General features: G+C 37.3%; 1 protein-coding gene across 2 annotated transcripts in view; it reads right to left on the bottom strand.

The window, feature by feature from the left end:
* QRFPR (pyroglutamylated RFamide peptide receptor) overlaps positions 1–25081 on the bottom strand; it is a 46448-nt gene that overhangs the window by 6323 nt on the left and 15044 nt on the right. For both annotated transcript variants that reach the window (XM_013998193.3, XM_084973951.1), the window contains exons 2-3: positions 3933–4091; positions 2200–2261 (exon numbers count right to left, since the gene is read on the bottom strand). In XM_013998193.3, coding sequence (XP_013853647.3) covers positions 2200–2261; positions 3933–4091 — 221 coding nt within the window. The remainder of the gene's footprint in view (positions 1–2199; positions 2262–3932; positions 4092–25081) is intronic.

Raw genomic sequence — 25081 nt, 5'->3', positions numbered from 1 at the left:
CATTAGAAAAAAGGTATTTTGACAGGTGATGAGATATTGTAAATTCCCATTTTTCCATACAGTGAAGGGATAAAAGGGATGACAACTTCAACTTAACTACCTCATTGCTTCCATAATCCCTGGGAGAAAGCCCAGTGAGAGCAAAGCAAAGAGAACATCACTGGTAATGGTGAAGTCGGTGGTGCTTCATTTCATCCAGCTGAGTAATTAAGGCTTCATGCATGCTCGCACTCACACTAATAGAATTTAAGAGTGAGAAGGTGGCTGCTGGGAATGCATATTAATACATTTATTTTATTTGAAAAACCAAGTCATACTTTTTCTTGATGGAAAGCAAATCTGACTTGGCTGATCTGTCTGAGAGGACTGTCTTTGCCAATTAGATTTTATCCATTTTCTACAAATAAATGAGTTACATATTTAAAATATTTTTAGCACATATGATAAAATTATTTTATTAAAAACTGGACAAGACTTCCTGCTGTGACACAGTGGCTTAAGGATCTGGCATTGTCTCTGAGGTGAAGTGGGTTTAATCCTCGACCCAGGGCAGTAGGTTAAAGGAACCAGCATTGCTTTAGCTGTTGGTGTAGGTTGCAGCTATGGCTTGGATTCAATCCCTTGCCAGGGAACTTCCATATGCCTCGGGTGCAATCAAAAAAAAAAAAAAAAAAAAAGGACAAACTCTGTGTTCTGTAGGTCAGAAATGGAATGGACTCCACAATGAGAACTGGGTTGGGTCATTTATAAAAGTATTGATTTCCTGTTGGAGGTGAAGCTGGCCATGCACAGTTGTGTGTGGAAGCTGAAAGGTCTTTAAGAGTAGCTGCCTAGGGAAAGGAGTAGCAGTTGGAAGTCTCAGTGGTGGTATTTGTGAGAAACTCTTAAGTACAAAAAATCAATCATGGGGAAACAGTAATATGCAGAAGGCATCCCCACCAGAGGAAAACCGTCCCTTCTCCCCATCCAGGGAGCCAGAGAGAGCTGACTGAAGTGGGAGGGGCAGGGAGGAAAGATGGAAGGTAAGAAAGCAGAGAAGGGGATCATATCCTTTCTCCAAACTGTAGGATTCTCAGTCTAAAGATGGCTCCAACTGAGGGAGGGCCGTCATTTTAAATTGTTTGAGAGTAAGGACTTATGTAATCGTGACACTGACCTGGACATTTTAACACGTGAACTAAAACTATTCCATGACTAGTCACTATTCTTTTGACTGAAAGTGACCAGAGGAATTTTACTTTCTGAGTGACCCGAAGAGTTAAAGGGCCCACTCCAGGCTTCATCCACCACATTTCCTCAGAAGACTGGGAACCCCTCAGATGGCCTTTTTAGAGGTGGTGAGGGATAGAAAAAACTGCCTTCTGTCTTACTTGTGGAGTCCAGCTCATTCAATATACCAGTTACATCAAACATCAAACCATTTTTTTAAATGTACCCCTCCCTGAGGGCTCATTTGATATCCTTGCCAGTGGACACTGAGTGTCCAGTAAAGTTTCACATTTGCCTAGGTCAATTTTAAAAGGTACAAAAGACACATCGTTTTAAAATTTTTCTTAAAGGGTCTGTGAGCAACCCCCTAGTGTCCTTGAAGACTACTGTCTGCACTAGATCTCGCAGGCAGGATGCATTAAAGTACACCAGTGGAGAGACCAGGTCACCCAAAACATCACAGTGCTTCCTTCCCAGTGAACCATCACTGGGCCCATCTGACCAAGGCATGTGGGAAGTAGAGAGTTTGGATAAGATGATCCTCTTACATGTTCCAGTTCCAGTTTCAATTTGTCAATGAATAGGAGGCAGGTGAGAAAGGGCTTATGAAGGTGGGTCAACCAGTCCACAGATAATTGGTTATACATTTTTTAAGTGACTTAAAAATAAAAGAAAAATATAGAGCAACCATTGAACTCTTAAAACGACACTGAAAAACACTAGAAAAGATATGCTCAGCTGGCAGGAAAATGTAAAACGTGACCGTGGCACATTTTATTTTAAGCATTAAACCCTTAACAATATAAGCTTAAGGAAAAGCTAGGTAAAGCAGAGGGAAAAACATGTTAAAACTAATTATTTTATTCCACTTGAAAAACCTCTCGTTAAAAAATCGAGATCATACAGATTTGCTACATTGCTCTTTCAGGAAGGAAAATGGTTATAATTAAGAGGGGTGGGAAAAGCTTCCAACCCCAGCCCCAAATCTACCTCAAGTCGTTGCACGTGCCACATGGGAGATCCTATGATGACTGCCACCAACCAGACCACACCTGCAAAAATGTTAAAACCATCAGAATATAATCCTGCAAAGCAAAAGCATCTGTGCTTAACTCTTAATTCTCTGACCACAAAGACTCCTTATGTTCTCTTCTAGTCCAATCATCATTTTATTATAGTATGTCCAATCATTTCTCCAATATTTAGTAGAAATTCTGGAGGAATTGAGTCTAGTCGGCTAGTGCCTTGCCAGTCCTCTTGAACCCACTGCCTGCTCAGGGGTAGGAGAGCTAGGGTTCAATGAAACATAACTAGTATAATCTGTGAGAACTTCTGGGCAAGAAAGTTTAGTGGGTCTCTGTTGGCTGGTGTGAAGGGGTGAGGCAGTCTCAGTGAGAAGGAGACTGGATGTGATGGACATGGCTGGTTCCCCGTGTAACAGAGCTAGGAGGATACGTCAGGTGGCACTCCTTGAAAGCCTCCTGGGATGATGAATCCTCTTGTTCTAAAAAGCATTTCTGCCTTTCATGACTTTTTTGAGTAGAAACTGCCTTGGCTGCCCATTATCAGCTTTGAGATGTCAAAACTCTCTCTCCTTCTCTTTCCTTTTTCAAATAACTTCTCTCCCCCATCTATTCCTTTACTAACCCTCCTTCCACAACCACATGTTGTTTTCAGATATTCTGATGGTAGAAGGATGTCAATTATTTAAAAGCTAAGAGGTCTCTGAATTCTTTGTAAGGAGGATGTGACATAAGATTGAAAATAGCTAACTAAAACTAACATTTTTTTCCCCTATTGGCTTCTCTATTCAGTTCAAAATATTTTGAGTTTGGTGTTGCAAAGCCTTCAGGAGTCTTTCTGTAACTCTGTCTCATGCTTGCTAAACTCTTATAGCAGAAACAAATGTTTACTCATTCTGCTCAAGTTGGGTATTGTAAAAACTGCTCTTTGATTATTACAACAATTGTTCATAAACCTCTGCTTATTTAGCTCTAATATATTCAAATCACCGAGAAGCATATTCAGGCTTTAAATGGCTTAATTATAATTATCCAATAGAGAAATCTTCCATTTTACTGTGCTAGGCTTTAGGACATTGTTTTAAGTTTATATATATCACAAGGTATACATGCATCATGAATTGCTGATTCGGGAAAGGCTGCTACAAGCTGAGGATTCAGAATTAGGATGTTGAAAGAATCCATCCTTGTCAGGTATCTCTAGCACTCAGCACTCAGTGTTCTCATGGGCCCTGCAGCCTTCTGCTATTGTGTACACACTACCTGGGGCAGCTCTAGGCAGATGCTCTTTTCTACTTTTCTAAACACACCTTTCCTTCTCCCTATTAAAATCTGCCTGCCTTCACAACAGCATCTTAGCTTAGAGGCTTCTTAGCTCAGGATGACAGCTGACTATCTAATGCATATGGCGATGCCACTGATAGATGATCTTCGATCGGCTGAAAGTAGAGCTTACCAAATTAAGATGCAACTCAAGAAGTAAATGAAAGGAGAGATTTTCAGTGTTGAGGTGGGCCTAAAGGAGAGAGGGGGAAGGGTAGCAGTAAATATGGAGAGGACTGAAACCCTTGGAATTACATCCCAATGCCTACAAACCAGATAACAGGTTACTCCTTTAGTTTAGAAACATGGTTCGTGTTGAAGACATCCTCTGTTCTGTAATGAAGAAGAGCATTAATACTGCCAGCGGCACATCCTCACCTAGCACTGTGAAAGCCCTTCGGTTGGTGTATTGCCACTTCATTTTAAAAGGATGCACGAGTCCCTGGTGCCTCTCCACAGCAATGCATGTCATTGTGAGGATTTCTGTCACAATAGCAGTGGACTGGACAAATGGCACCATCTTGCAAATGAAGGCACCTGCAGCAAGGAAACAGGACAAGTTACACACTAAAATGAATAAAAGGTTTATCTGTCTCTTTGTCATTATCACAGTTAATTAGCTCTGAGCCTCTTTTCAAAAGTTTCATGACTGTAATTACACTGCTAACACAAGATAATTGAGAAAGGTTGCATTGGCTGATATTTTCTCTCCCTAAGCGGATTCAAAGTACCTAAATTATATGTAATTAAGCATAGTAGGACAATGAGAGGCCAAGTATCTGGCCATTGATGATAGGCAGAAAAAAAAAAAATTACTGTAACCCTTGTTTGAGAAAAGACAAAGTCGATGATAACTAGTCTTTTAGGTTCTAAACCGGAGAGTAGTCTTTGATTCTTTCTTCCCCATCAAATCGTAACAAAGGAATAATTTTCATCAAAGCCTCCCAGATTTCTCATTTCATCTTTTATTCTCCCTTGACTTTCTGACCAAGATTTGATATCCAGATCATACTGTGACACTCTTAATTGGCTTCACTTTCTCTAATGCAATGGTCTCAAACGGGTGGCCCCTGAGCCAGATTTGGCCTGCAAACATGCTTTGTTAGATTTTCATAATATTTATAAAAATATATGAATGCATTGCCCATATTTCAAAATGTTTATACCATCTGTCTGGCCCCTTCACCACTGGTATTCGTGAGCCCTGGTCTGACATCTCTGCTCTTGAATCCATCTTGTTCATTGCTACCAAATTAATAATTCTGAACTATCAGAGAATCATAAGCTCAGGGAATATAAAAAGGTGGAAGAGACCTCAGAAGTCATGTAGTCCCAGTTCTTGCCCAAAGCAGAAATCCTCTTTCCACCTCCTCTGCTTAACTACAGAGGAGCCCTCCTTGCTGACACATTTCTACCTCAGGCCTTTACATGGCTTTTCTTGGAATATTCTTCCCCAGGAGAACTCCCTCAGACTCTTCAGTGAAGTCTTCGCTCACTTGTCACCTTCTCAATGAGGCTGACCTACTCAAACAACCCTATCATAACTGTAGCCTGTTCCACTCCCTTGCCATCTCCTCTCATTCCTCATCTCTTATTCTACTCTGTTCTCATGACTCTTTCACATCCCAACATGCTTTAAAACTTACTGATTTGTTTGTTTTGTTGTTTACTGAAATTTTCTCCACCACAGTAGAATGTAAACACTCTAAGAGCAAGGATTTTCGTCTGCTTTCTCATGGATATATTCCAAGCATTTAGAAGGTCACACAGCAAGCTTTCTACCAAGAGTCATTGAGTTGAAGAGGATGAGTGACTATGAGGCTCTTAATCCCATAAAGATGACTGTATTTAACTTTGGAGAGTCTCATTGGAAAAACTGCTTTTTAATAATTCTACCCACTTCTAATTTTGCTTTCTGAGAGTTTTAGAACTAATCAACTATATTTTCCAAACAGCAATTTTTCAAATATTTAAAAGAAGCTTTCATGTCACTTCTAAGTCTTTTTTAGTTACTCCAATAGTTTGATATGCTTTCCAGATCATTTGACGTACTTATCAGATCTTTCAACTGCCTGGTCACCCTTGCATGAGACTTTCTCCATTTCATGACTACATGGTTCTGAAGGGATTCGCCATGCTCAGGATGAGGTCTGGCTAAAGTTAAAAAAAAGGGAGTTCCTATCATGGTGCAATGGAAATGAATCCGACTAGGAACCATGAGGTTGCAGGGTCAATCCCTGGCCTTGCTTAGTAGGTTAAGGATCTGGTGTTGCTGAGAGCTGTGGTGTAGGTGGCAGACGCAGCTCAGATCTGATGTGCTGTGGCTGTGGCATATGCAGGCAGCTGTAGCTCCGATTCAACCCCTAGCCCGGAAATCTCCTTGTGATGTGGGTGTGGGCCTGAAAAACAAACTAAAAAACAAACAAATGAACAAAAGCAAAACTGTAGGACTGTATTGCCTCCCTGGATCTAAAAATTCTCTTCTGTGAGTATATCTGAAATTTACATCAGCCTTTTGTGCTAGAATTTTCAAATGGTTGATTTCTATTGAACTTGAAATCTATGTGAAATTAGTTGAGTCCATTTAATAGAAAATTTCTGTTAACTCGAGATTCCCCTACTTCTCATCCTGTGTCTTTGAGAAAAGCATGTATCTAAATATAGCTCAAGATACTCCATTCCGGCCCTTTTTTTGAAGCTCCAAATGGGAAACTAAGAGCCAGTCCCACCTGTTTCCAACCTATTTTTCAGTGTCCCAAATTCCAACCCTGTTCAAAGTTAAGGCCTTTCCCTGTCTAGCAAGATAATTTAGATGCTAAATGCAGGAATTTACTTTCAATGCTAATGTATTTCACTGTTTGCATACTAATCATACTGTGAATGAATTAGCTTACACCTCAAATACTGTTTGGGATGTGATACTTGAGTAAATGAATATGTGAATAAATTATTCATCTGGATATTTCTCCTGTTTTTTTTTTTTTTTGAAAATTTGATCTGAATTTCTTTGATTATTTGAGCCAAATTGTTTATTAAAAATTAAAAGGTCAAAGTTAAAGGAATACCAGAAGAAACTTTCTGTGAAATGGACATGGACCCATTATCAACATATTCAAGGGCATGAGCCTACGTCGCCTGACTCCAGTTCTTCGTACTACATCACCCCCACTTATCTGCACACACCCACGCTAAATGGCAGTTTTCTTGTCTACATGCTCATAAATCATCTGTTTAATAATCCACTTGAGAAATATGCACCGACTGTAGTTCTATAATCTGTCCCCTTACCCTTTTTACTAATCTAGATAGCATTTGCCCAACTCATTACTTCTGACATTTCTCCAACCAAGATTCTAAGGAACGACTGACAGTGTTTTCTTGATCACATCTTTAAGTTTCTTCAATATGGTGGCATGTAATTTATCTATGCTGAAGATTTGTGTTCTTTTAAAGATAGGTAGATGCTCTTTTGCTTTCTACTCATTTATATTGGATCTTTATTTTCATTATTTTACCCTTTTAAATTTGAAGATCACTTTCAAGGTCTAGAAGCTGGAAACAAAATAGGCATTGAAGAGCTTTGTCTTTTCTCTGCCCTTCATTAAATTTCTATCAATAACTTTCCCTTTATTTTTCAACTCCTTGTTCTGGTGATGAATCTCTCTGATGACTCTACAGTCAGCTTGTTCTACACATTAGCCTTCCCATGTGAATTGAGTAGGTCTTGGTAATTTTGTAAGAATGTGTCCCTTGCTCTCCATATCCATGACATTTCTCCCTACGAATGGCAATTTTAAACTGGGATACTAATCCTAGAATTCCCTACACAGGGCACTGTTGTCTTGGGATTTCCTTCCCATTTTTTCTTATGGGATTATCTGATTTTAATGTAAGAGTTGTGTTCCTTAGAGCCTGACTGGAATGGTTATTTCTAATATTTTGATTGTTTAGTATCCACCTTCATTTCCTAATAGCAACACAATTTCCTGTGGTTCATGAACTCTCCTCTATGTGGGCAGGTTAGGTAAGAGGTCCTAGTAGGAAAGACAGGGCAGAAAAAGGATGGATTCTCATAAAGAACTCATCAGCTCCAGATGTACCAAATTTACCTCAATTCTTTTAATCTCTTGAAAGAGTGCAATGAAGATTGGAGGGGATTTGAGATGGCACGGTCCCGTGCTCACCAGATCATGAATGTTTAGTTACTGTTTAGTTACTGCTACTGACCTCTAAGCACTCTTGGTCCCTGCCAGTTATATGTCCATTCATTCAGCTTCACACTGATCCTGTGAGCCCCCAACATCCTTCCAGTATAGTCCCTTCTCTTAAGCTTCTTAGCTATCTACTTCTGCTTTTAACCAAGTAAACTTAGGTGAATACTACTCTTTCTCTGAAAGGCATATTTCCTAAAATGTAGAGTACTCTCTGGTCAATGTTCCTTCTGGTTTTTTTTTTTTTTTTTTGATTATGTGTTTTTAATTCTGAATCCAAATCCTACTATTACAATTTGCCTCCATTGCTGCTTCCATTTCTACTACATTGGACCCTTGCATAGGAAATTACAATACTTATCCTTTGCCTACTGGATTAGGAACAAATACCTTGGTTAAATATTTATTGCCTTATGTTTCCAATCTTAACTTATTCATGCAACTTTATTTTCCAAAACAAGATCTCTTTACTTTGGACATGAATGGCATCTACTCCCCTCTCTGCCCATGCCCATCCTCACCTTCCACCACATTCAGTACAGATCTCAAAGGTTCCAGTAGAAACAAGACCTCATTATTTCTAAAAATGATGCCTGGGAAGATAATTTAGCTAGTATTTGTTTTCACCCTCGTGTAAGAGTGACTTTAAAAAGGAACCAGGGATTTCCCGTCGTGGCGCAGTGGTTAACGAATCTGACTAGGAACCATGAGGTTGCCGGTTCGGTCCCTGGCCTTGCTCAGTGGGTTAAACAATCCAGTGTTGCCGTAAGCTGTGGTGTAGGTTGCAGACGCGGCTCGGATCCCACATTGCTGTGTCTCTGGCGTAGGCTGGTGGCTACAGCTCTGATTCGACCCCTAGCCTGGGAACCTCCATATGCCGTGGGAGCGGCCCAAGAAATAGCAAAAAAAAAAAAAAAAAAAAAAAAAGGAACCGGGAGTTCCCATCATGGCACAGTGGAAACAAATCCGACTAGGAACCATGAGGTTGCAGGTTTGATCCCTGGCCTGTCGCTCAGTGGGTTAAGGATCCAGCATTGCTGTGAGCTGTTGTGTAGGTCACATACACAGCTCAGATCTGGCGTTGCTGTGGATATGGTATAGGCCAGCAGCTACAGTTCCAATTAGACCCCTAGCCTGGGAACCTCCATTTGCCATGGGTGTGGCCCTAAAAAGACAAAAAATACAAATAAGATAAAATAAAATGGAACCACGTGCAAAGGGCAGAGTTAAAAGAACAAGTATTAACACTTAGAAAAGATTAAAGACACTCTTTTATTAATTTAGAAAATGGTATAATGAGCTTTGATTGCATGAAAGTATTTAATGATGATAACAAGTCTATGAAGAATTTGTTCCAAGGTTGGCAATAAACAAAGGGAACAGACATTTGCAGTTTTAAGGGAAAGTTTACTTTATACAACCACTATTTGAAACAATGGTATAACTTAAAACAATCTGGCATACAATCATCTTAATTCCCTGTACCAAAAAAACCCAAGTGATTGATGTATCCTGTCCCACTGTGACCTGTAAATTTCTCATTTTTCTTAAGCAGATGCAAATGAATGAATTTACCGAATCCTCAATTGTACCTCATTTCCCTCAGCCACACACATCTTACACCAGGTGAATGGGAAACAAATTAAATATAGGCAAAATAAAAATTATTATACAAACTATGGCTGAGAACCACCAAGGGACAGAACCATGGAATCCCCCAGTAGGAAAGTACTCCAGGCTGGAGGTTTCCCTCAGTGTCCCATGGAACCCCGTGCTCCTACAGGGATGCTCTAGAAGGCAGAGAGGGCTCTAAGATCCAGCCCTGCTCCCACTGGAGCAGCTACAACTAGAGCATCTCCAACTCTATCTAGTTTAATTTAATGGGGTTCCAGTATATAAGTCATCCACAACCACAGGGAACTATATCCAGTCTCTTGTAATACAACATGATGGAAGATAATATGAGAAAAAGAATGTGTGTATGTATGTGTATGTGTATATATATATTTATATATATATGACTGGGTTCCTATCCTGTACAACAGAAATTTCCACAATACTGTAAATCATCTACACTCTAATAAAAGATGAGTTCTAAAACCCCAAAGTGGACTGGAATATCCTGACAATTTAAACTACACAGACTGAAGAGGAGAACCTTAGATGCCAAATATTTTAAAACAGAAGTGTGGCCCATCTCTCCTAGAATTTCAGCCCTTCTGATAACTACAGTTGACCCTTGAACAATGTGGGGATTAGGGCCACAAACTGGGGCACAGTCAAAAATCTGAGTATAACATTCATAGTCAGCCTTCCATATCCAAGGTTCTGCATCCAAGGATTCAATCAATTTTGGATCATGTGGTGCTATAGTATTTACTACTGAAAAAATTTGCATATAAGTGAACCCTCACAGTTCAAACCTGTGTTGTTCAAGGGTCAACTGTATTCCTATTTAGCATAAGATCTTTACAAAGCACTCCAGTAATTATCCTATGACTTATGAACTTTCTGACAATGCTGCATTTGTGTAGCAGAAAAGAGGGAAGACCTTAGTCCAGGGAAAGGAAAGCCTGGCTCCAGGCAAAGAGGAAGGCTAAGAGGAGGCAGAAAGAGACTTAACTCCTGCAGAGTGGAGGAACAGAGAGAAGAGTCTTACAGTTGCCAGGTGCAAAGAAGAGGACTCTATAGAGAGATTGCAGTAGGAAACTGACAGCAAAGAAGACGAGCCATTTTTTCTCCAGAATTCTTATTAGACTTAGCGAAGGAGATAGGAACTGCCCATCTGGCTCCAAGAGAAGGCATGTCAACTTGGGCTACTATAACAACATACCACAAATGGGGTGACTTATAAACAACAGATTTATTTCTCACAGTCCTGGAAGTTGGAAGCCCAAGGTGCCAGCATGTTTGGGTAAGGACCTTCTTCTGGGTTTCAGACTTCTCACTGTATCCTTACTTGGTAGAAAGGGTGCAAGAGCTCTCTGGGGCCTCTTTTATAAGAACACAAATACCATTCATGAGGGCTCCACGATCCTGACAGCTTCATTTTATCCATTGACAATTTTATAACTATAGATTCATAAGCAGTTGTAAGAAATAATACAGAGAGATCCCTTATACACATTGCCCAGTTTCCCCCAACAGTAACATTTTGCAAAACTATAGTAAAATATCATAACAATGATAATGGCATTAATATAATCCACTGATTTTACTCAGATTTTCCAATTTTACTTGTACTCATTTCTCTGTGTGTTTCCACAGATTTTATTAATAGATTCACATATATGCCATCACAGTCAAGATATGGAAGAGTTTCAACACCACAAAGGTCCTGTTGTCCTTTTATAACCACACTCATGCCTTCCTACCTCTGCCCCTCCTGCCCCTAACTACTGACAACCACTAGTCTATTTTCCATTTGTAAAGTGTTCTCTTTTTGGAATAAACCTACCTAAAGAGACAACAGATCTATACCTTGAAAACTATAGGATGCTAATGAAAGAAATCAAAGAAGATGCAAACAAATGGAAAAATATACCATGCTCTTGGATTGAAAGAATCAATATTATCAAAATGACTATATTGCCCAAGGCAATCTATGGAGTCAATGCAATCCCTGTCAAATTACCAAGGACATTCTTCACAGAACTGGAGCAGAATATTTTAAAATTTGTATGGAAACACAAGAGACCCTGAATAGCCAAAGCAAAATTGAAAAAGAAAAACAGAACTGGAAGTATCAAGCTCTGTGTCTTCACACAATATTAGAAAGGTACATTTATCAAAACAGATGGCACTGGCACAAAAACAGAAATACAAATCAATGGAACAGAATAGAAAGCCCAAAAATGAACCTAAACGCCTATGGTCAACCAGTCTATGACAAAGGAGGCAAGAACATACAGTGGAAGGAAGATAGTCTCTTCAATAAATGGTGCTGGGAAAACTGGAAAGCTACCTGTAAAAGAATGAAATTAGAGTACTATCTAACACCTCACACAAAAATAAACTCAAAATGGATTAAAGACCTAAATGTTAGGCCAGATACTATAAAGCTCCTAGAGAAAAACATAGGCAGAATGCTCTTTGACATAAATCACAGCAACATCTTGTTCAATCTGCCTCCTAGAATAATGACAATAAAGACACACAAAACACCAATGAGGCATAATTAAACTCAAAGTCTTTTTGCACAGCAAAGGAAACCACTATAAAAATGAAAAGACAACCCACAGAATGAGATAAAATATTTGCAAATGGTGTAACAGACAAGGGTCTAATCTCCAAAATATACAAACAACTCATACAACTCAACAAGAAAAAACAACCCAATTGAAAAATTGGTAAAAGAACTAAATAGACATTTTTCCAAAGAAGACATACAGATTTCCAACAGACACATGAAAAAATGCTCAACGTCACTAATTATTAGAGAAATGTAAATCAAAACTATAATGAGGTACCACCTCACACCAGTCAGAATGGCCATCATTAACAAGTCAACAAATAACAAATGCTGGAGAGGGTGTACAGAAAAGGGTACCTTCCTTCACTCTTGATGGGAATGTAAATTGGTACAACCACAATGGAAATCAGTATGGACGTATTTCAGAAAACTAAACATAGAACTACCGTATGACCCAGCGATCCCATTCCTGGGCATATGTCTGGACAAAACTTTCATTGAAAAAGATACATGCATCTTATGTTCATCGGAGCACTATTCACAACAATGAAGACATGGAAACAACTTAAATGCCCATTGACAAATGAATGGATTAATAAGATGTGGTACATATATACAATGAAATAGTATTCAGCCACAAAAAGACAAACGAATGCCATTTGAAGCAACACGGATGGAAGTAGAGATTCTCATACTAAGTGAAGTAAGCCTTAAAGAAAAAGAAAAATACCATGTGCTATTTATTTGTGGAATCTAAAATATGGCACAGATGATCCTATCTACAAAACAGAAACAGATCATGGCCAAGGAGAGCAGACCTGTGGTTTTCTAGGGGGTGGGAGGAAGGAATGGGATGGAAGGGAACTTTGGCGTTTGGAGACGCAAACTGTTATATTTGGAATGGATGGTCAGTGGGGCTCTACTGTACAGCACAGGCAACTGTGTGTGATTGGGTCACTTTGCTGTATAATAGAAATTGAAGAAACACTGTAAATCAACTATACTTTAATAAAAAATGTTCCCTTAAAAATGTTATATAAATTAAATAATATGGTAAATAACTTTGGGGACTGAATTTTTTTGTTTTTGTTTTTGTTTTTTGTCTTTTCTAGGGTCACTCCTGAGGCATATAGATGTTCCAGGCTAGGGGTCTAATCAGAGCTGTAGCCACCAGCCTAGACCAGAGCCACAGTAACTCGGGATCCGAGCCGCATCTGCAACCTACACCACAGCTCATGGCAATGCCGGATCCTTAACCCACAAGCAAGGCCAGGGACTGAACCTGCAACCTCATGGTTCCTAGTCGGATTCATTAACCACTGAGCCACGAAGGGAACTCCTGAATTTTTTTCTTATAGCACTATCTCCTAGACACTCATCCAAGTTGTTGCAATTATCGATAGTTTCTTCCTTTGTATTGCTGACTAATATGCCGCAGTATGTACGTACCACAGTTTGTTTAATCATTTATCCATTGGAGACCATCTAGGCTATTCCAGTTTTTGACTATTACAAAAGAAGCAGTTATGAATATTCATGTACAAGTCTGGGGGTGAACACAACTTTTCATTTTTTGTTTCTGGGATAAATACCCAGCAATGGAATTTCCTGGTTGCATGGTAATTACGTTTTGTTTTTTTAAAAAATTGCCAAATTATTTTCCAGAGTGGCTGTTTCATTTTACATTCCTGCTGGCAAAGTAAAAGTGATCCCATTTCTCCACATCCTTATCAACATTTAATGTTGTCACTATTTTTCGTTTTAGCCGTTCTGATAGATGAGTAGTAATACCTCATTGTGGTTTCAATTTTAATTTCCCTGATTTCTAATAATGCTATAGATCTTTTCATGTATTCAACTGCCATCTGTATTTCATCTTTGATGAAATTTATCTTCATGTGTTTTGTCCATTTTCTAATTGGATTGTTTGTCTTTTCACTGCTGAGTATTGAGAGTTCTTTATATATTCTAAATACTAGGGTTTTTTTTTTTGTCAGATATGTGCTTTAGAAATATTTTCTCCCTGTCTGTAGCTTGTCTTTTCATCTCTCCACATGGGCTTTCACAAAGCAAGCATTTAATTTCAATGAGGTCCAGTTTATCAATTTTTCCTTTTATGCATTGAACTTTTGGTGTTAGTGGTATTTGCAGATTTAAACTATTGTCTACAGAATGGATAAAAAAACAAGGTCCTAATTATATTTAATATCTTATAATAAACCATAATGAAAAGGAATATTAAAAGAATATATATAGGTATAACTGAATCACTTTGCTGTATATCAGAAACATTGTAAATCAACTATAATTCAATAAAAATAAATTAAAAAAGAATTCTATATATTCTGTGCTCAGCCCTGATAATTTTCCCATTCTAAGTAGTGTGGCATTTTTCATTTCAATTTATGCATGTTACTTGTTAATATAGAAATGAGTGAGTTTTGTTTGTTGACCTTGTTGAATTCATTTATTCTTGATTTTGTAGATTCCTTGGGATTTTCCATGCAGAAAATAGTGTCATCTGCAAATAGAGATCATTTTATTTTTCCTTTTCAAACTGCATGTATTTTATTTCTTTGCTCCCTTGCAGTGACTTGAACTTCAAGTACTATGTTACATGAGAATGGTTAAGAGCCAACATCTTTGTTCTGTTCCCAATCCTAGAAAAAAAAGCACTTAGTCTTTCCCCATTAAGTATGATATTAGCTATAGGTTTTTGTACATGTTATTTACCAGGTTGAGAAGTATTTCTTTATGACTAACTTGCTAAGAATTTTCATCATAAATGAGCATTGGATTTTGTGTGTCAATTGCTATGATCATATTAATTTTATTCTTTAGCTTGTAGATATGGGGATTACACTGATTTTTTAATGTTAAGCCAGCCTTACTTATCTGGGATAAATCCTTCTTGACCATGTACATAATCCTTTTTAATACACTGTTGGGTTCTGTCTGCTAATATATTGAGAATTTTTATGTCTAACTTCATGAGAGACATTGGCCTGCAGTTTTCTTTTTACTATACTGTCCTTGTCTGGTTTATTTATCAGAGTAATAAAGGCCTTGTAAAGTGGCTTAAGAAATGTTCCCTCCTCTTCTGTTTTCTGGAATACTTTGTATAAAAGTAGTTTTAATTCTTTTTTAAATGTCTTAGGAGAATTCTCCAGTGAAACTATCTGGGCTGAGAGATTTCTTTTTTGGAAATTTTTCAGTTACAAATCAAATTTGTCTCTTCCTTTTAAAAATATCTTTTAAATCAAAGAATTATGAACAAATGGTCCAAAATAATAAGGGCTACAATGGAAAGAATGGGTCTCTACCCACCCTTGGTCATCTCCTATTCTACTGCCCAACACCTATTTTTTTTTGTTTATTAAAATATAGTTGAGGAGTTCCCGTCGTGGCGTGGTGGTTAATGAATCCGACTAGGAACCACGAGGTTTCGGGTTCAATCCCTCACCTTGTTCAGTGGGTTAAGGATCCGGCGTTGCCGTGAGCTGTACTGTGGGTCACAGAGGCAGCTCAGATCCCGCGTTGCTGTGGCTCTGGTGTAGGTCGGCGGCCACAGCACCGATTCGACCCCTAGCCTGGGAACCTCCATATGCCACGGGAGCGGCCCAAGGCAAAAAGAAAATAAATAAATAAATAAAATAAAATATAGTTGATTTACAATGTTTCTTCAATTTCTGTTGTACAACAAAGTGACCCAATCACACACAGTTCTCTGTGCTGTACAGTAGGGCCCCATAGTCCATCCTTCCAGATATAACAGTGTGCATCCAAAAACACCTATTTGTTTTTAATTCTTCTGCCAGGTACCTTCACACCTCTAAACAAATTGCTTTAGGTTCTTGATTTACTGATTTTAGGTTGTTTGTATTGATTTTCTTCCAGGATAGAAGGGCCTTTAGTTCACTTTTGTCACTCCTACTTCTGCTTCTCCCCACCGCTTTTTATTTTCTTATAGTTATAAAATTTTCTTGAATAATAACTTTGAAAAGGTTTGGGGAGATGTGTTTCCTAAATTCTTGCATGTGTTTTCCCGTACCTTTGACTCCTAAAGTAATATTCTTAACCCCCTATTCACTGGTCTATAAGTTTCCAACAGTTTATCTTGACCCTTATTTTGCAAGATGGTGATACCTTACCTGCTCACCTCACCTCCTTCCTCCTTTTTCCTTCTTCTTTTCTTCCTTCCAGTTTCTACCAGGTGTACCTTTATATTTACTTTATCAAGACTGATAAGTTTTCATTACATTTTCATTATAAAAGATTAAGACTACAAACAGCATTTTCATTACTATGACTATTAAACATTATAACTATAAAGGTAATCAATATATATGTTCTAAGTACATTTCTCGTTCTTTGATTTTGTAGTCATGATCCCCAGGCTAGGGGTCAAATCGGAGCTGCAGTTGCCGGCCTATGCCACAGCCACAGCAATGCCAGATCCACTGAGTGAGGCCATGGATTGAACCTGCAACCTCATTGTTCCTAGTCCGATTCGTTTCCACTATGCCATGCAGGACGCCTGAGCCATGACTTTTTTGTAGAGTATTTTCATTTATTTAACTTTGCCTGGAGTTTTAGGTTGAATCTCTTTTTTTCTAGTTTAAAGAAGAAACATATACTTTCTTTAATATAGTATAGCAGTTTATAATATGAGCTCTGGAATTAGACCACCTGGGTTTGGATCTTGGGTTAATCACTAGTTCACCATGTGACTAAAAATCACCTTACTTCACTGTGTCTTGAGTTTTCTTAATATGTAGATAATGAAACATTACTAGTCTCAAAGTACTCTTAGATAATTAAATGAAGTAATAGAGACTGTGGTTAGGACAGGGCCTAACACTATGTGAAAATGCATTCATGAGTATTGGCTACATTTACTGCTGCCACCATAATTATCATCAACACCATCATTTTTACTATTACATATCAATACTTGTAGTCAATTCTAGTATTTGTCTTTTAAGACCATCTTCTAGAAGACTACTGATTTACAATTTTGATGACATCTATTTATTTATTTATTTTTATTTATTCAAGATTGCTCTATAGCCATCATCTTGAAATTTACTTGGAATAGATTCCTTCTCCTCTGTTCCTTTTATTCATGGCTTCTTGTTCCTTGCATTCTACCCTAGTTTTCCATCAATCTTTTTCAAGGAAATTCTTCAAAATAATGAGTTTAAAGCAAGATAAGTTCTTGTTTATCTGAAAGTGGCTATAATTTGACTTTAAATTCAGTATCATCTTCCTTTGGAATCTTAAAGACCTTGCTTTATTGACCTCTAGCATCCACTTTCTGTGCTAATGTGCCCATATTTTTAGACTGATTTTTGCTCCTTTATGAGTATCTTGGTTTACAATTTGGAAGCTTTTATTGATCTCTTTGGAATTCTGAAATATTTTGGGGATATAAGTTGAAGCATGCATCATTTTTTACTCTTTCATTCTGTGTGTTTAACTCAATGAATTTTATTTTATTTATAGTTGTACAATAATTATCACAACCCAGTTTTATAGCATTTCCATCCCAAACCCCCAGCCTATCCCTCCCCCTCAACCTATCTCCTTTGGTAATCATACGTTTTTCAAAGTCTGCAAAGAAGATGATTGTATCCTTTTTTTTTTTAGATTCCACATGTAAGTGATAGCATATGAAGTTTGTCTCTCACTGTCTGACTAACTTTACTTGGCATGATAATTTCTAGGTCAATCCATATTGCTGCAAATGCCATTATTTCATTCCTTTGTGTATAAGTACCACATCTTCTTTATCCATTCCTCTGTTGATGGACATTTAGGTTGCTTCCATGTCTTGGCTATTGTATATAGTGCTGCAATGAATACTGGAGTACCTGTATCTTTCAAATCATGATTTTCTCTGGATAGATATCTGGGAGTGGGATTGCTGGATCAAATGGTAGTTCTATTTTAGTTTTTTGAGTAATCTCCATATTGTTTTCCACAGTGGTTGCACAAATGTACATTCCCACCAACAGTGTAAGGGGATTCCTTTTCTCCACAACCTCTCCAGCATTTATTGTTTGTAGACTTTTTGATGATGGCCATTCTGGTTGGTGTAAGACGGTACCTCATAGTAGTTTTTATTTGAATTTCTCCAATAATTAGTAATGTTGAACATCTTTTTGTGTCCTTTTTGGCCATCTATATGTCTTCTTTGGAGAACTGTCTGTTTAGATCTTCTGACCATTTTTTTGATGGGGTTGTTTGTTTTTTTGGTATTGAGCTGCAGGAGACATATATTTTGGAGATTAATATGTATTTTGGAGATTAATCCTTTGTCAGTTGCTTCATTTGCAAATATTTTCTCCCATTCTCTTGGCACATCTCTGTACCTCTTATGAACACATCTCTTCCATTGTTTGTGCTTGCATTTTTGGCATCCCTTATGATTCATCCAAAAGCATGCATTCCTCGGCCAATCTCCTGGTGCCAATTACTAATACACTGATGTGGTATATATACACAATGGAATACTACTCAGCCATAAAAAGAATAAAATAATGCCATTTTCAGCAACATGGATGGAACTAGAGACTCATACTAAGTGAAGTAAGTCAGAATGAGAAAGAAAAATACCGTATGATATCACTTATAGTTGGAATCTAATATATGGCACAAATGAACCTTTTCACAGAAAAGAAGCTCATGGAGTTGGAAAATAGACTTGTAGTTATCAAGGGGGAGGGGGAGGGAGTAGGACGGACTGGAAGCTTGGGTTTAATAGATGCAAACTATTGCATTTGGAGTGGATAAGCAATGAGATCTTATAGCACAGGGAACTATATCTAGTCACTGGTGATGGAATATGATGGAGGATAATGTGAGAAGAAGAATGTATATATATGTGTGTGTGTGTGTAAGTGATTGGGTCACTTTGCTGTACAATAGAAATTGACAGAACACTGTACACCAACTATAATGGAAAGAATAAAAAATCATTAAAAAAAAAGAATGGGGCCACATGAAATACTTCTGGCTTCTCTGTGTGCATGGGCTGGAGTTGTCTTCAGAAAACCTTTGATTTAGGATGAATGAGCCTCCACTAAGGGCCTTACAAATTGTAAAACCCTGAGGTTTTTCCTTGTGGGAACAAGCTGATACTAATTCTGTAGTTCTACTCAGAGTGCTTCCTTCAATTACTTTATAAGAAGACACTTCTGGGTGTATATTTATGCCAGAAAACAAGTTCACCAAAGTGAAATTATGTCTCTTCTGATATTTTTCTTATTTTCATTATTCTAATAGCTACAAATAGTATTTTAGAAAAGTAACCAAATTGACTTTTTACTTTCCACTAATGGCTATAATTAGGCTTTCAGTAATAGAATAAAATAAACCCAAGTTAAACATTGGGGTAATAAAGCATAAAGCAGAAACAATGTGGTTTCACTACGCTAAAAATGTTAAAATAATTCACCGTCAAATAGTAAAAAAGGGATTTTTTTTCTTTTTTTCTTTGTATACAGGGAAAGAAATGGAAAAGGTTAGATTAAGCGTTAGAAGAAAATTCTGGACTGTGAAGGTTATCAGGCAACAACATTGCTTACAAACGTAAGGGGTTGAGGAAGGTTTGGGAAGATATTTCAGTCTATCACACTGATTTTTCATTCCATATTATATCTTATCATTCATTCATGCATTTGTGCATTCATGCATGGGTCATGGGTAATATACTACTGAAGGCTTTTTCAATATAGACTAAGACAAAACATAAAGACTCCCAGCTATTCTTCATGACAGGCAAGACATTAGGCATTAAAAAATTTCTGACAAATAAACATAATTACAAAGATGTAATCCAAGAAATTCTGTTTGAATACAGACAGTTAAAGGTTAAAAAACAAAGGTAAATGCTGGATTAAATGTGATCAAGAAAAAGACATGCATATACATGCATGAACGTAATGGTGGTGAGTAAAACCTAGAAGGTTGCCTACTGCTTATCACCTACATTACAAAGAATACAAGCAGTGATGTGCTGGTAAATGTTAACAACCAGCTCTCCAGGTTAAAAAGAAAAAAAGAAAGGCTTCTGATTTGTTAATTTTCCTAGAGTAAATATTCTCCCCATGGCTAATCCCAAACTACCAACATGATATTCAATGAGTATGGAGCTGGGAATAGATGGATACAGTTGGTTCTCATGAGCTGGTACCAAATAACCCTAGCACACTATTGGATATCTAATTATGTTCAAAGAAATGGTAACTAAAAAGAAATGCCAATTGATACAGGCTTTATAGTTTCTTTTTATTTCTGTTTTCTTCTTCTCTGTTTTTCCTCTCTGTGTAAATGAATCATTATTCCTGAACAGACTAATTTTAAAAGGAACCTTGTGTGTTTTATAGATGACTTTGTGTGATAGTTACTTTTATGTGTCAAACTGAGTGGACCATGGGGTGCACAGGTGTCTGGTTAAATATTTATGGGTGTGTGTATGTGCGAGGCTGTTTCCAGAGGAGATCAGTATTTGAATTGCTGAACTGAGTAAAGCAGATGGTCCTTCCCAGTGTGTGCATGTGTGTTGGGGTGGCATCACCTAATCTGTTGAGAGCCTGAATAGAACAAAAAGGTGGAGGAAGGTTGAATTTGCTCTCTGCCTGACTGAGCTGAGAAATCAAGGTTTTCCTTCCTTTAAGATCCCTGGTTCTCAGGCCTTCAGACCCAGACTGGTATCTACAAGACTGGCTCTCTGGCTCTCAGGCTGTTGAACTCCTGCTTTCCTGGGTCTCCAGCTTGCAGACAACAGATTGTAGGACTTCTCAGCTTCCATAATTGTGTGAGCCAATTCCTCATGATAAATCATACACACAGGTTCTGTTTTTTGGGAGACCCCTGATCAATACGGTTATCTTTCACCTCTTTGTAGCAATGGACCATGACCATGGCACTTGTGAGTTCTGATGGATTTAATCTGCTTATGGTAAACTGTACTTGCTCTAACTCAACTCCCTTTATAGTAGCGGTTTTGACCACAACCCATAATAGGAAATACCTTTACATTATACACACACATAATTTAAGTTCCCCCCTGTATCTTAAGTTTGGCTCTCATTGACTTCTATAGTGCTGCAACATCACAAAAGTCTATCTCTGCTCTCCCCTGCTCTCCACTTTTGTCCTTGTTTATGCTTTATTCCTGCTAGAAGTGTCCTTGGTCCTGTTTTAGCCACAATGATGATGTTCAAAGTTTCACTGAAAAGGATGCATGCACCTGTATGTTCATTGCAGCACTATTCACAATAGCCAAGACATGGAAACAACCTAAATGCCCATTGACAGATGAAGGGATTAAGAAGATGTGGTATATGTACACAATGGAATACTAGTCAGCCATAAAAAGAATAGAATAATGCCATTTGCAGCAACATGGATGGAACTAGAGACTCTAATACTAAGTGAAGTAAGTCAGAATGAGAAAAACAAATACCATATGATATCACTTCTATCTAGAATCTAATGTAAGGGACAAATGAAACTTTTCACAGAAAAGAAATTCATGGACTTGGAGAATAGACTTGTGGTTGCCAAGGGGCAGTGGGAAGAAGTGGAAATCTGGGATAAATAGATTCAAACTATTGCATTTGGAGTGGATAAGCAATGAAGATCCTGTAGCACAGGGAACTATATCCAGTCACTTATGATGTAACATGATGGAGGATAATGTGAGAAAAAGATGTACATCATTTTGCTGTACAGTAGAAATTGATAGAATACTGTAAATCAACTACAATGGAAAAAATAAAAAATCATAAAATTTTAGAGAAGACTATCTTCCACTACAGTAACATTTTTAACATTTACCATATTCTAGGTACTATCCTAATAAGCAGTAACTACATAAACTCATAATTTTTCATAGCAGCAAGACCATAAAGTATGTATTGTTAGGACCTCCATCTGTAAAAAGAAATGAAAAATAAAGCAATTTGCCCAAGGTTGTTCCTAAATCCCATAAGCAATGGAGCACACAGTATGGCTCCAGAGTCTATACTCTCAGCCACTATGAAAAATGACCCCCAAACCACAGGTGTTCCATAACTAGTGTGGAGAACACGCCTTACAAAAGAAATAGGTATTTAGGGTATGCAATGGTTTAGAAACATCAATCCTTTTTTAAAAAAATTATTCTACTAACTTGCTAAATTAGTACAACCATCCTCTACCTGTCCACATATTTAAACTTGGAAGACAGCTTGTTATCGCTGTTTTCCTTCTTTTCTACATCTCATCTCTGTGTCTTTCACATTTTCCTGCTTAGTCCCAACTCCATTTTTCTAAAAGCCATTTTTCAAATCTTGTTGGTATTTTTCTAAAATCCTATTTATTTGAGTAGGGGGGCTTCTATGCTACAATTTAGTAATCTCTTCACTTAACACAGTCCAAACATTAAAATATATTTTCTGGAAAGAGTGTACCATATTTTTTTTTTTCAGAAACAACTCTGATTTTACTGTAGCAATAAAAACAGGCAGGTGGTTCTAGGCAAAAAAATAAATAAATAAAAGAAAACCATATGTAAGTTAGCCATTCTTCCACTCAGCTACCACTTACATATTTTGGCATAATCTCATCTAAACAATTGGCCTTTCTCACAGTTTCAGTCACACCCACACATCCTAAGATGGATAAAAACTTACTGCTTCTTAAAAAAACTAACCACAGGTAAATCAATCTTTCAATTATTTGTGGCTTAGAAATTGCATCATCAATTCCTTCAGTTTAATAACCCAGGTCTGAAAGTTGGTTGAAACAAAGGATTGCGATTTTGTAGCAATGGACCATGACCATGGCACTTGTGAGTTCTGATGGATTTAATCTGCTTATGGTAAACTGTACTTGCTCTAACTCGACTCCCTTTATAGTAGTGGTTTTGACCACAACCCATAATAGGAAATACCTGTACACTATACAAACACATAATTTAAAAATATGTTTTACTGTATGTGTATACACACAAGTATAAGTTTTACTCTATAAATGCTCTTTGAAATTCCCTAAATTCTCTATTCTAATATATTTTTAAAAATTGTTAATCCTGACTCATCAAATTACTTATGACCCATTAATAGGTTACAATTTCTAGTTTGAAATTTGCAGCCTCAGAACAGTGATCCCTCTGCTTCAGAATAAAGTTCAAAGTCCTTAACATAGCACTGGAAGCTTCTTCACAGTTTCTTTCCCTTTTCTCTCCAGCTTCATCTCTTACCACTTCCCCTTTGAATGCTAAACTCCAGGCATACAAAACTACTCACATTTTCCAGGAAACCTGCTGTCTTTCTTCAAGATCTATACACTGTGTACTGTTCACTCCTGTATCTTAAGTTTGGCATAGTGACTAGCATGCACTAGGCATTCAATAAAAATTAATTGAATGAGTAAATGAATGAAAAAATTGTTATCCTAGTCTATTCAAAGAATAGACTTTGATAATAATATCCCATAGATTTCATTCTAAAAAATGCAGGCATAGGCTAAAGAAAGAAGAAAAAGCACCAAATAACCTAGAGATTTATTTACATAATGATTTTTATTTTTTTCCACTATAGCTGTTTTACAGTGTTCTGTCAATTTTCTACTGTACAGCATGGTGACCCAGTTACACATACATGTATACATTCCTTTTTCTCACATTATCATGCTCCATTGTAAGTGACCTGACATAGTTTCCAGTGTTACACAGCAGGATCTCATTGCTAACTTAGAGATTTATTAAGGAAAATTGTAATTTCTGAAAACCAGAGTAAACAATTTCATAAAAGTTATTTACTTTGAGGAAATTTTCACCCATTTAATTTGGTACAGCTGGATTTGGGTCATCCACAATCAGGCAGACAAGTGAAGTTAATTGTGCATTAAATTTCATGCCCTTTTTGATGTGTGAAATGATGACTTGGAAAAATAAGCTCTAGTGGAGTAAGTCCTGGTTACTGTAATCACTGTCTCTGTAGTATAACAGATAATAAAAGAGAAATATTTGGTCTGCCTATTTGCTAAGGAAAAATGCTCAGTGGTGGCTAATTTCCATTGGTCAAAATAATCTATCCTCAAAGTGCACACTGCAATGGTGCATTAGAGACCAATGGATCTCTATCTTGTGAATTTGGACTATGTGAGGAATTTTGTTAAAATGCAGATTTTGATTCAGTAGGTATGGAATGGGACTGAGACTGCATCTCTAACAAGGTTCCAGGTGATGCTGCTAGTCCATGGCCCAGACACTAAGTAGCAAGAAAAGTACACACAATATTGAAGACTTTCTATTTTGCTCCTAGTAAGCATTATTTCCTGACTCATATATTGTTGTTACCAAGCTAACTAGGCCACAAGTGGGTCCTGTGACCACTGGACCTAATGACTTGTTATTGCTGGAGGAACTATTTTAGCAAATCAGCAGCCTCTCCTTTCACAGTGAGCTCCTTTCCCCCTTTCAAATGAAAAGGAACCAGTCCTGTTCATCCCAGGATAAGATATTTTATAGTTCCTAATGAAGCAGCTAATTTTTATTTATCTATTTACATCAGGAACGCCAGTTGCCTTCACTACTCTATATTGCCACTCTCTAGAACTGAAACGTGATTAAAACACGTGTAAAAGCCATTCAGAACCCAAAGAGGTCTGTATATCATTTTGGTTCATATTCCTCTTACTTAATAATTTTTTTTATGTTATATTTCCTTCTGGTTTTAATGGAAGATAATCAAATCCCATTCTTATATAGTCAGCTTCCCATCTGTCAGTAATACCTATAAGTCAAGAGTTTCTGATAATAATAGAAAAAGTGGGAGTTTTCCAGTTCTCTCACTTTAAAAAAAAAAACATTTTTTTTTTTTTTTTGCTATATACCTTTTGCCAGGAAAAGAAAAAAAGGAGGACACATGTATAGAATTGCTTTAACTAAAAGATAGTCTTTCTCTGGTGTATTTACTATGACAAAGACCGTTTAAAATGAAGTCTGTCAAGGAAAAAAGGAAAATCCAATGTAGATAACTAACCAAAGTTCATACTTATCTGACATAAAATTCCAATCAGAGTTACTGAAATAACTTTGCAAATTATCACAGATAACAGTTCTTCCCTAA

The sequence above is a fragment of the Sus scrofa genome, chromosome 8 (genome assembly GCF_054392235.1).
Source record: "Sus scrofa isolate SSC_HxYL_T2T_F1_AM1 chromosome 8, Sscrofa_HxYL_maternal_Yorkshire_Landrace_v2.0, whole genome shotgun sequence".
NCBI lineage: Eukaryota > Metazoa > Chordata > Mammalia > Artiodactyla > Suidae > Sus > Sus scrofa.
Note: the sequence above shows the minus strand (reverse complement) of the source record. Positions and strands in the feature narration are given on the sequence as shown.